General features: G+C 50.2%; 1 protein-coding gene across 4 annotated transcripts in view; it reads right to left on the minus strand.

The window, feature by feature from the left end:
* Positions 1-604: 604 nt before the first annotated feature.
* A4galt (alpha 1,4-galactosyltransferase) overlaps positions 605-12,721 on the minus strand; it is a 24,347-nt gene continuing 12,230 nt past the window's right edge. The window contains exons 1-2 of one of the 4 annotated variants that reach the window (NM_022240.2): positions 4,144-4,158; positions 605-2,241 (exon numbers count right to left, since the gene is read on the minus strand). In NM_022240.2, the coding sequence (NP_071576.1) occupies positions 1,145-2,227 (1,083 nt within the window). In that variant the 5' untranslated portion in view covers positions 2,228-2,241; positions 4,144-4,158 and the 3' untranslated portion in view covers positions 605-1,144. Of the gene's footprint in view, positions 2,242-3,724; positions 4,288-12,721 lie in introns of those variants that run through there. The other 3 variants (XM_006242117.5, XM_006242118.5, XM_017595081.3) reach the window with 3 other exon arrangements.

Genomic DNA, 12,721 nt, shown 5'->3' on the forward strand with positions numbered 1-12,721 from the left:
GTGGCTGCTGAGATATTTCTAGTATTGCATAGCTGGACACTTCCAGAAGTTACCAGTAGCCTAGCCAGGCTTCCAGGGTGAGGCCAGAGTCACCTTCCAGTCTTGGCTGTGGCTAGTCCCTATTCTCACGCCTTGGTGTTCACACTGAGCCCCATTTAGGCTAAAAGAAATCTAGTCTTACTAAGGGTTCCAAGCAGGGTTAGAGAGATGGCTCAGCGGTTAAGAGCACTGACTGCTCTTCTAGAGGTCCTGAGTTCAATTCCCAGCAACCACATGGTGGCTCACAACCATCTGTAATGGGATCTGATGCCTTCTTCTGATGTGCTATTACAGTGTACTTATAAAATAAATAAACCAATTTTTAAAAAAAAGATTAAAAAAAAAAAACCAATAACAAAGGGTTCCAAGTAGGCTAGGACTCCACGTGAGCCTTGAGAAGTGAGGTGGGACCACAGGCTGCTCCCATGCCGTGTCAGCCCGCCACCCAGTTCTGAGCGCAGCCTCCCCAAGTGAATTTTGTAACCCCGATGAAATGGCCACCCTCCAGCCTGTTCCCATCTGTAGAAACAGTGAGTTCATGAGTGTGCTATATGACCACGAGGCGTTACATGCTCCTGAGTCACTTTTATTACAGCCCCCAGTGTCTACAACAGGAACCTAAAGAATTTCCCCATCCCTGAGCGCTGGAACGGGCTGTGACAAAGCTTCAATGCAGTGTCCCAGGGGAGGGAAGATGGTGTTTCCTGAGAGCTCTGCTCCTCTCCTTGGGCTCAGGAGTCTGATGGAGCTAGATCCTCTCCCACTAGCATTTCAACACAGGTTTTCCAGAGCTCCGCAAATGACCCCACCTCTAACCAACTGTCTTCCAGCTACCTTAGAGCTCTTTGGCATTCTTGTGATCTAGCCCGTGAAGGTCCCAGATGCTGTGATTCTGGAATCACTGGTCAGCCTAGAACACTGGACAAAGTGTATCCACCAGTCCCCCTCTGGCCTGGAGGGGCAGGTGTGGAAGTGGCACATGTTCCCCGGGCCAGCTCGGTCTCCTCTGGTCAACAGAAGCATCTCAGGGCCCTCTTTTCCTGGCTGCTCATCTTGCCTCTCTGGTAACAATGTTGATATGACATCACTTGTGCCTGGAGGGCCGTCACAAGTACATCGTCATGGCTCTGTGCGTCGTAGGGCAGTAGCGGGCATGTAGCTGAGCCAGCAGAGCCCTGGATGTGGCCTCTAGATGTGTACCCTGACTTTTCTTGTTCCACACATGAACAGCATAGGTGGCATTGAGCAGCTGGGCTAGCTCCTCGGGGCTGACGTCTTCAAAGTATTTCTTCCAGTTCTGCCAGGGGATGGGGTAAAAGGCCTCGGGAGGCAGGGCAGTGACCCCGCGGCAAGCTCGGCTCTCCTTCAGGCTGTGGATGGAACACCACTTCTTGAAGACTCGGGTAAGCAGTTGGGGGCCCTGGTGGCCCCAAATCCAACCATTGTAATGGGCCACAAAGTCACGTATGCACAGTGCCAGGAACTCGTGCTTACGCTCGAAGGCTAGGAAGGCGCCATTGAGGACGTAGCGGGACTGGATGCCCAGCATGTTGGTCAGGTTGCGTAAGTTCTTGAGGACGATGAAGTCTGTGTCCAAGTAGATGCCACCAAACTTCCAGAGGAGTGCGATCCTGGAAGCGTCAGACAGCACCGGCAACAGGTAGGGTTCCCACCTGTGCTGTGCCTCCAAGTACCAGGCTGCCAGTGGCGTGTCCTCAAACAGTTCTTGCAGGTCCAAAGGTCGTATCTGGACATTGGGAAAGCAGCTCAGGAGAGAGATGCCAAGGTTCCGGGGCCATGCGGTAGTGTCCCTAGGCAGCCCTTTCATGAGCACCACCACCTGGGACTCAGGGTGTGCCCTGGCAGCTGATTCCACAGAACACATAAACAGAAAGCTGGGGTTGGTCCTGTCGGAGGTCTCTAGGAAGAAGATGTTGCCTGGGGCAGAGACTCTAGGAAAGGCCAGCTGGGGGCAGGGGAAGTCCACTGGCAGGCTGTACTGTCGTCTTTGGTCCTTGGGTGCACCCACTGTGTGCCAATAGATCAGGATGGAGACCAAGAAGGTGAACTTGAAGCTGATAATGAAGAGGGTGAAGACCCGCTGTCTGGGCGTGCCCCTGAGCATCCGAGGCAGGCAGTCGGGGGGCTTGGACATGGTCTCCTCCAGATCCGAACGGGAGATGCCCATAAGGATTGACTTGTCTGTAAAACATGACCATCAACGTTCAGGAAAGTCAGACGCAGTCATCTGTGACCCTCAAGAAACACGTTTCCTGGGGTTGGGGATTTAGCTCAGTGGTAGAGTGCTTGCCTAACAAGCACAAGGCCCTGCTGTCCTCAGCTCTGAAAAAAAAGAAAAAGAAAAAAAAAAAAAAGAAAGAAAGAAAAAAAGAAACACGTTTCCTGCTGACGCCAGGGAAAAATAATATTCCAAAACCTAGGGTCTCTGGGACCCAAGAGGCATGATCTGGCATGTTGGCTATTCATCTGTGAAAAAGGAGCTGTAGGCGAGGTCTGGGCAAGGCCCTTTTTGCTCTTTGGGTCATAAACCTCTGAATGTCTAGGGACCAGAAGCGATGTGTCTCACAGTGTACAGCCAGAGTCTGGCTCATGCAAGGACAGTCAGAAGCAACAACTTTGCCACATAACACCCTCTGCCTGACCAAGTGGGCCTCTTCTGGATACTGGTAGCTTGTCCTTTGACCCCTCTGCTCCATGAACAGGTTTTGGCTTACTCAGAGACAGGCCACTAAATGCCTTGAGCATGTTTGGCACCAAGACCTAGTACAGATGACCAAGGATGAGTACCTGAGTTCAGATCCAGGGAGCCCATGGGGAAAGCAGAAACAGCCGTGCATGCGCAGAACCCCAGCCCTGGGGGCATAGAGACCGAAGGGTACTCAAGCCATGTGCCCCTCCCCCACAAGGATTTATTACATACTATTTATTTTATGTGCATGGGTGTTTTTTTCCTGTGCGTCTATCTGTGTACCACATGCATGAAGTACTCTTGAAGACCAAAGGAGGGCACTGGATCCCCTGGGACTGGAAACGGGAAGGTGTGAGTGGTGTCATGTGGGAGCTGGAAACCAAACCTTGGGTCTTCTGGAAGAGAGCCAGTAGTTGTAACTGCTGGGCCATCTCTCAAGTTATCTCATTTACAGGTGGATGTGAGTCGCCCAACATGGGTCTTAGGGACCAAACTCAGGTCTTCAATAGGATTAACCGCACGTGCTGCTTACCACACCTGGCAGACTCTCTAAGTTGGTGAGGAGGGCCTTGCGTTCACTATAGAGACCAGGCTGTTTTTTGACCTGTGATCCTCCTGCCTCAGCCTCCCAAGTGTTGGAACTGCAGTGATGCCCCCACCATAGTCAAATGCTTCATACTTCAGCTCTTTCAATAACTATTGGCCATCTAACCATCGGAGCACTTCACACATACAAACCTGTTAAACCCTGACACGGGCTAATCCTCGCCTCTCCTCACCTCTGACCTAAGGATGAGGAAATGGACAGTCTATACTCCTCATGCTGTCCCCAGGCAGAAAGTGACAGGATGTGCATAGGAGGAGTGGGTGGGGTGGACTGTCTGGGGAGATAGCTGGCTCTGGTAGGCCGTAGCTAAGAGTGTGTCTGAGTCACTGGATGAACTCTGCCCTATAGCCAGAACATTAATGCCATACCTGCTGTATGCTCTGGGCTGCAGTCACACCTCCCAGGCCCTTGGCCACTCCAGAGGACAGTTGCATCTGGTTTGTTCTTTGTTTGTTTGTTTTTGGAGACAGGCTTTCTCTGTGTAGCCCTGATGATGTCCCAGAACTTGCTCTTTAGACCAGAGACTAGGCTGGCCTCAAACTGACAGAGAGATCCATGTGCTTCAACCTCCTGAGTGGGGAGATTAAAAGCATACACCACTACCACCCGGCCAATTGTGTTATTTTGACATTGGGAACCAGCAGTTTGGAGTGGGAAGAGGTCACAGTAGACCCAGTCAGGTAGATGCTACTGGAAGCTGAGAACTGAGTCCCTCCCAGGACACTTGGAATTATCATCCCATTGAGCCAACCTTGCTGAACTCTCTCCAGGTTAAAGAGCTACTGACCAGCCTGGGCAGTCCATGACAAGGAGGTTGGGGGTCCTAGCAGCCTGCAGGCATCCTGAACATGTGCACTGGGTGAGCAGCTGATCTTCTGTGCGAACAGGAATTTATGGACTGTCCTCTCATGCTCAGGCCTGCCAAGCCCACCTGCAAAAGACGGAAGGCAAAAAAGTCTGAGATAGCTAGAGGCCGTCAGCAGCTGCACCCTCCCGTCCAGAAGGGCGAGCCCATCAGCTTTGGCTTTCAGAGCCTGTCCGACCCTGTCGCCAAACTGAGCACATTTGCCTATGCTCAGTCCTGTGGGAGCACTGGCTGGAAACAGGGACAATCCAATTGATTAGAACTCCCTGGGTGAAGTGGCAATTGGGCTGGGCACCAGGAAGAGCCAGTCAAATGGAGGAGGCACTGGTCAGTAGGAGCCTGCACTTTTGTTGACACCACAGGCTGGAGGGGACTGTGGGAGGCACCAAGGAAGGCAGCTCATATACTTGCCCCAGATCAGCTCATACTCAGCAAATGAGTCAAAGGCTGAATCTCAGCCCCGGAGCAGAGGCAGGAGGATCACTATAAGTTCCAGGCCAGCCTGGGCTACATAGTGAGACCTTGTCTCAAAAGCCAAGAACCAGGACAAGATGAAAAACAAACAAACAAACAAACAAACAAAACCCAAGAGCTGTGCACAGCGACTGGGGAACATCTGAGTTCACACACAAGTTGGTGGGACCAGCTTGGGCAACATAGAGGCTATTTGAAAACAAATTGTAGGTATGGCGTTACATGCCTTTTAATCTCAGCACTCAGGAGGCAGAGGCAGACAGATCTGAGTTTGAGGCCAGCCTGGTCTACAGAGTTGAGATCCAGGACAGTCAGGACTACACAGAGAAACCCTGTCTCAAAACAAACAGACAAACATCAAACTTTGAGGATGGAGAGCTGGCTCAGTGGACAAGAGAGCCTACTGCTGCATCAGACTGGAGTTCAGACCCCTCAACTATGGGATCACAAATGCCGGTAACTAAACACACGTGTGCACACACAGAGAGATATACACGAATGTAAAGTGAGTCTTAAATGTTTTAATCTAGGGGGCTAGAGAGATGGCTCAGTGGTTAAGAGCACTGACTGCTCTTCCAGAGGTCCTGAGTTCAATTCCCAGCAACCACATGGTGGCTCACAACCATCTGTAATGGGATCCGATGCCCTCTTCTGGTGCGTCTGAAGAGAGCCACCAGTGTGCTCATAAATAATAAACAAATCTTTTAAATATGTTTTAATCTGTCTCTAATCACCTAAAAGGCAAGGCGAGTGGATCTGAGTTCAAAGTTAACCTGGTCTCAAACAGAGAAAGTTCCAAGACAGCCAAGGCTACATAGAGAAACTCTGTCTTGAAAATCAAACCAAGCCAAACAATGTTTTCATCACTACAAAGATGAGACAAGAGGATCAAGGCTGGCCTAGGCTATTATAGCAAGTTCGAATGGACTCGCACAGACATGGAGAGACTCAGGTCCTCTGGCCCTGCATATGCCTTATATCTGTGTCTTTCTTCACACCACTCTCTCCCTGGCTACTTAGCTAAGCCATCTGCCTTTCCAGTGTCTCAGAACTCAATCCGTTGCCTCAGGACCTGTCAATCTTTCTGCTTGGGTGGCTCACTCTCCACTCATAACTCACCCTCGAGCCTCTAAGACCTTCCTCTAGAGCTCCCTGCATTCCACTTTTATTTTCCCTAGCATGTAGCACAAAATACTGTGCTTACTGTATAGGTCATTTATTTAGATAGCCCAATATGGTAATTCAGACAAAAATGACTCCCATAGGCCCATAGGGAGTGGTGATATTAGGAGGTTTGAACTTGTTGGAGTGTGTCACTTGGGGCACGAGGAGAGGTTTCAGATGCTTAGGCCACACCTAGTCTTTCTCTCCCTGCTTGGGCTGGAGGACGTGGCTCAGTGGTTAAGCCTGGTCAGTGGTTCTTCCAAAGGTGCAGAGTTCAATTCCCAGCGACCACATGGTAGCTCACAACCATCTGATGCCTTCTGGCATGCAGGTGTACGTGCAGGCAGAGTACTAACACATTCAAAGTCGCCATGGTCGGGGGCTGGAGAGATGGCTCAGTGGTTAAGAGCACTGACTGCTCTTCCAGAGGTCCTGAGTTCAATTCCCAGCAACCACATAGTAGCTCACAACCATCTGTAATGGGATCTGATGCCCTCTTCTGGTGTGTCTGAAGACAGCTGCAGTGTACTTATATATAATAAATAAATAAATCTTTAAAAAAAAAAAGTCGCCATGGTCTCAATAAAACCCTAACCAACTCTTGTAGAACAGACTAGTTTCCTAGTCTCCAACTTACTATATAGCCCAAAGGTGACCCTGAACTTCTGATCCTCCCTCCTTCTACACCGCTTCATGTGAGCAACTTCAACTCGGCTTCAACTCAGCTGCATCACGGCCTTACATTTTTGTTGTTTCTGAGTCAGCAGCTCAGGCTCTCACACCTCGAACTCACAATCTTGCTCCCAACCTCCCTTCCTGCTGGGATGCGAAGCTCATCGAGGGCAAGCGTATTTGGTGTTTGTATTTGTTCAGCCTCGGGAATCCTGCCCAGCTTCATAGGTGTTGTCAACAAAGAGGCAGGTGGGAGAGTCATCGAGGTGTGGGGAAGTCTGGGAGCCAGGAGATCAGTGGCTGAACAGAGGGGCGACGGCTAAATGACCAAGAGCACCAGGGAGTGAGGGAAGATGGTCACTGAGTTGCTTGGGAGCCCAGCCAGAGTCATATGGGTGGCAGAGCTGAGACAGACCCCGGGAAGACCCTAGCTCTGTCCTCCTCCTTTGGGGAGTGAGGCGATTTTGGTCCTAAGCATTTTGACTTGTTTTATTTTTTGAGAAAGACAGGGTTTCTGTGTAGCCCTGGCTGTCCTGGAACTCACTCTGTAGACCAGGCTGGCCTCAAACTCAGAGATCTGCCTGCCTCTGTTCCCTGGGTGCTGGGAACCCAGTAGGACTACAGGTAGATGTCTGGACAGCCATCAGCAGCGTGTGTCCCCTGAGTATTTGAGACTATGATACACGGTGGAGACCAGGCTTGAGGTAGGCTAAGGTATGCCTGTCCACGACTGGAGGTGCTAGTCTCCGGCTATACCATATTTGGTATCGAATATGGAGCCGAAGATCCAGAAATAGAAGTTAGGTACCCAGCCAAGTTGGTCACAGCTCAATACCCATGTGACTTTAGATTCATAGTCCCACTGGGTGGACCTTGCAGCTCCAGGTTCCAGCCCTTGTCAGAACAGCCTGGTATGTCCCTGTTAGTCCCCCGCTACCCCCAGGCTTCCTTCCCTAGGGCAGGGAGCTATTTTGAAGTAGTGTGTTAACTGGTTACACTGCCACTCTAAGCCCTACCCTTGGCTCCCTGTTATCAGGACCCTCCATGATTCACTGCAGGCAATGAGACTGGGCAGAAATACAGGCTGGCAGAGACAGAGCTTGGCACCAGGTCCAGCACTGTTTTCCAACCCGAGTACAACACTCTTAATGGATGTATCTGTCTCCTTCCCTGGCTGACTGTGAGCCAAGATGGTGTCACGGGGATGGGCAGATACAGCCCACGCTGAACCCCATAGATCCCACCTCTGGGCTGAGTGCCAGTAGAATGAGCCAGTGGAGAGTCAGGAGTTCTGATGGGGGTACAGGTACCAGAAGAGAGACGGTTACTCAGGCAAGGTTCCCCACCAGTTCCCTCCCCAGGCCTCTGCAGACAGGATTTGCAGCCCCATCCAGGGGTCTTCTCATCAGGCACAAAAAAACACAGCATTCAACAACCAAGCAGGGTCAGATGGGGACACATTTAGGAGAAGCAGGGACACTGAGGAGCTGTGCAGGGGCTGTAAAGTGGGAGTGGCAGGAGGTCCCTGCAAAGTGAGATTGGGGGTGGTGGTGGCCCCATCAGTGAGTGAGCATGGGCAAGTCTGCTGAGGTTTTCAGGCCACCAGAGAAACTCAGACTTGGATGGGGTGAGTCCTGCTGGCCGATGACATGTGACCCCAGGAGGGGCAAGACAAAGCCCCAGGCTGGGTGGAAGCTCTAAGCCTTACTAGCTTAGAGAACATGATGTGTGTCTGGGACCCTGCCTGAAAGACAGGTCTCCAGAGACCACAGTGACAGGTGTGTTTTTTGTCAGTGACAGGGAGGGAGGCTGGGAAAGGAGAGCTACTAGGGCAAGTCTCTAAGGTCAGGGATTTCCAAGTTCAGCAGATTGTCTTTGACCAGGACTGGCCCTCTTTTTTAATACCATCCCCTCAGTTCTCAAGAGTGACCGGTCAGAACACAATTCCAACTCTATGGCTTCACTTGCTTCCACTTGCAGTCAAGTCAGGTCCTTTTCCCATTGCCTTCTCACCTGCTTAGACAAAGACTAAGGTATCCCAGAGTCCCCCAGTCCACTTCAGTACCCCTTCCCAGGAGGGTTGCGTATAGAACACATGCCCTGGGTAAGCCCTGGGTCCCTTACCTGTTCATCAGAGTCTGTCTCATCGGCCCCCATGCTCCAGGGGGCTGTAAGAGGCCCAGGACAGGGGCTTACCCAGGGCAAGGGAAAGAAGGTCTCCATTCCAGTTTGCTTCCTGGACTATTAGGGATACTACACGTCTGAAGAAAGGATAGACGTCCACACAGAGGGCTGGGCTGTGAGCACAGTTCAGTTGGTAGAGTGCTGACATAGCATGCATAAAATCCAAGATTCCATCCATCCCCGGCACCATACAGGACAAGCATGGTGGCATGGTGGCAGTTGGGTGACAGAGGCAAGATGAGATGTTCAAGGTCATCTTTGCTTGCACAGTGACAAAGCTGAGATACAAGACCCTGACTTAAATAAAGCAGTTGTGGGCTAAGAGAGATGGCTCAGTGGTTAAGAGCACTGACTGCGGGGCTGGGGATTTAGCTCAGTGGTAGAGCGCTTACCTAGGAAGCGCAAGGCCCTGGGTTCGGTCCCCAGCTCCGAAAAAAAGAACCAAAAAAAAAAAAAAAAAAAAAAAAAAAGAGCACTGACTGCTCTTCCAGAGGTCTTGAGTTCAATTCCCAGCAACCACATGGTGGCTCACAACCATCCGTAATGGGATCTGATGCCCTCTTCTGGTGTGTCTGAAGACAACGACAGTGTCATATACATAAATCTTTTAAAAAAAGCAATTATGTCAGGTCCATTGACATTGACTTTGGTCCAATCAGTGAGTCTAGACTCCACTCAAGCTGGGCTATAGAAGGATCTCTGGCAGTTAGATAAAAGCTAGCATTCTTCAGGGAATCTCTTCACCAAAAGGCATTGTTTCCCTTGTGGCTGACAGGAGGGATATGTGGCTCTATGTCATAGTTTGAACAGATTTGGCCCCATAGGCTCATGTGCTTGAATGCTTGACCCAGGGAGTGGCACTATTAGGAGGTGTGGCCTTATTGGAGGAAGTGTGTCACTGTTGGGGCAGGCTTTGAGGTCTCCTAATGCTCAAGTTATGCCCAGCGTGGGTTGTAGTCAAAGTACAGATCTCTCAGGTCCTTCTCCAGCACGTCTGCCTGTGTGGCCCCCGTGCTTCTTGCCAATGATGATGATGGACTGAACCTCTGAAACTTTTTTTTTTTTAATGTGCATTGGTGTTTTGCCCACATGTATGTCTGTGTGAGGGTGTCAGATCTCAGAGTTACAGACAGTTGTGAGATGCCGGGTGTGTGCTGAGAATTGAATGTGGGTCTTCCAGAAAAGCAGTCAGGGCTCCCAACTACTAAGCCATCTCTCCAACCCAACCTCGGGAAACTCTAAGCCAGCCCCAATTAAATGTCTTCCTTAATAAGAGTTGCCGAGGCCCTGGTATCTCTTCATAGCCTTGGAAACCCAAATTAAGACAGCTCTGCTTTTTTTCTTCTCTCTCTGCTCTGGACTGTTCTCTCTTTTAGCCACAGTAAAAGCCTTCCCCCTAATCATGGAGGGTCCATTTCAGAGGTCTCACATGAATGCAGTAAGCAGGGAGGAGGAGAAAAGGCTCCGTCCCAAGGGGAATAAAAGGATAGCTTAGTTGTGACTCCTCTCCTATGTAATCAAACATAAGCACAGAAAATCAACAAATTATAGCTTTAGAGATCGGAGGGTACAGAGAAAGCCCAAACTCTCACCCACGTGTGAGCATGGTCCAAAGCACCGGCATCCATGGCACTGAGCAGGGGAAGGGGACAGATGCACAGGAACCCCAGAGCAAGGATCTCAGAAAACTTCATGATTGTCAGTCCCAAGCTTCACTTGCAGGAGGGAGATGGGAGGAAGCAGGAGGTGTGGCCTAAGTTGACTAGAATGGTGTTCTTAAGGCATTGTCCTGGTAATTAAAGTAGAAGTCTACCCAAGACCATCCGGATAGTCTTCTGAGGTGGGTGCAAAATGGCAGACTCCCTTACCAGCAGGACTTCACCTTCTCAGACCTTGTATAGAAAACTTGAAACCATGACACACCCCTACCTGCAGACTGTCACATAGTCTTAGTTTGATTACAAGTTCAATTCCTTTCTGCCATTAAGGACCCATTCAGCAAGCACCCGGGATCCCTGGGACACCTCCTCATGACAATGAGGCATCTCAGTGCCTTAGCCGTCAGCGCCCATCCTGCGTAGTCCTACTGGCGTCCCCAAAACTAGATAAAGCCATTGATTCACCCTGAGTAAAGTTGATCTGTCTCCCCAAAGCTGATCCTGGAGATGAGTCTGTTATTTCCTTTGTTTTTCTAATCTGCTCCCTCCATCCTTGTGGCCAACCCACGTTAAGAGGAAAGTTTCTATTGTAGTTACCCGGGAGAGAACAGCTGGAGGCATCTGGAAGAATCCAGAGAAAGTGGTAGACTGAATATGGACTTGGCCATGAGGAAAGCAGGAGGGGAGCAGAGAGATGGGGGTGGGGGTGCGCAAAAGAGAGAGCAAGAAAGAGGGCGAAAGAGAGCGTAGCAGAGATAGCAAGATTGATTATGAGGAGGATAAGTAGCTGGGAGAGGGAAGAGCCCAGGGTCTGGCAAAGGACAGGAGGGGAGGGCAGGGGACAGGAGGAGAAGGCCAGGATGTCTGCAGGAACACACACTTGTGACACTAAGGGAGCCTGGAGGCCAGCATGCCCTCTGGCATGCTAGTAGGCACCACGGGTAGCCATTCGTCCCTTGCACCAGTGATAAGGGACGTGGCTCCTTTTCCTAGAGGGAACTGGCCTCAAGTTCCTGAGGAATGCTGGCTTTTGTTTAACTGTCAGAATTTGGGGGAGTGGAGTTTCCTCTGAACTTGCCGAAGTGGTTGGAGACACTTGACTTCCCAAATCAGGGTAGCTCCAGAAAGAAACCATCAAACCAGGGCAACCACAAGATGGCTCAGTGGTTAGGAACACTGGCTGCTCTTCCAGAGGTCCCCGAGTTCAAATACCAGCAACCACAGGGTGGGTGGCTCATAACCATCTGTAATGAGATCTGATGCCCTCTTCTGGTGTGTCCGAATATATAGTGTGCTTATATACAATACATAAATATTTAAAAAGAATGGAATGGGGGAAGGGAGGTAGAAGAGGTGATAGTGGCTTTTAAACAGAGTAGGAAAATACTACTATTTTGAACATGGGGGTTGAGGGGGGAGGTAAATTAGGGAGTTAAAAGTTAAGGGGAAACACCGCTGCTTTGGTAGACATGAAACACATACATTCTGGTCAGCCCTATTAGCCACATAGTCAGTGAGGTTTGAGTGGGTTCATCTGCTTCTCTGTGTAGAACTATTTCTTTTTAACCTCGGGCCCTGGCCAGAACTTAAGTTCTTTCTGGTACTCTGGGCAGCTGCTAAGATTTACACCTTACTTGTCCTGGGGTGTCTTTCTTCTAAACTCTAATAAAACTGTCCTTGGACTTAAAAAAAGTCAGAGTGGTCAGGATGGCTCAGGTAAAGGTGCTTATGGTCTGGATGGCTCAGGTAAAGGTGCTTATGCCCAAACCCGCCTAACTTGAAAACTCAGGCCCTAAAACCCACACGGTGGGAAGAGAGAAAAGTTCCTGAAAATTATCTTCTGACCTCCATAGCATGCCCAACCCCCACATTAAATAAGTAAATATAAAATAAATTAAGAAGAAAAAAAAAAGAAGAAAAGAACCATGAAAACCTGGTAACCCAGTTGTCAGGTCCCAATCCCTCAGCTCAGGGTAGATAAAAGCTTACGGCTAGTGTTCCTTGGGAACCTATGGAAGGAGCCACTCCTATAGCCTTTCAGGGACGCATACTCAGTAGCTCTGGGTAGGTCTCTGCAGACGTCTGCTAGGGAGAGCTAGTTCTGTGGCCTGGAGGTGGGGTTGGGGTAAGCATTTCAAGCTACCCAAAGCATAAGACTTAGCCTGATCGGGCAGGTTAATCACATGACTAAAGGATCACTTCTCAGGAGGGCAGGACCACCTCTACCCAAGTAGTCCATCCACCCCAAACCTCACTAAAGAGGCGGAGGCATCATTACCCCTTTGTTGAGATAACATACTTCTTCTTCCCAGAATTCCTGGCCCTAAGCATGCTCCTCCCCACCCGCC

Source organism: Rattus norvegicus, chromosome 7 (genome assembly GCF_036323735.1).
Source record: "Rattus norvegicus strain BN/NHsdMcwi chromosome 7, GRCr8, whole genome shotgun sequence".
Taxonomy (NCBI): Eukaryota; Metazoa; Chordata; class Mammalia; order Rodentia; family Muridae; genus Rattus; species Rattus norvegicus.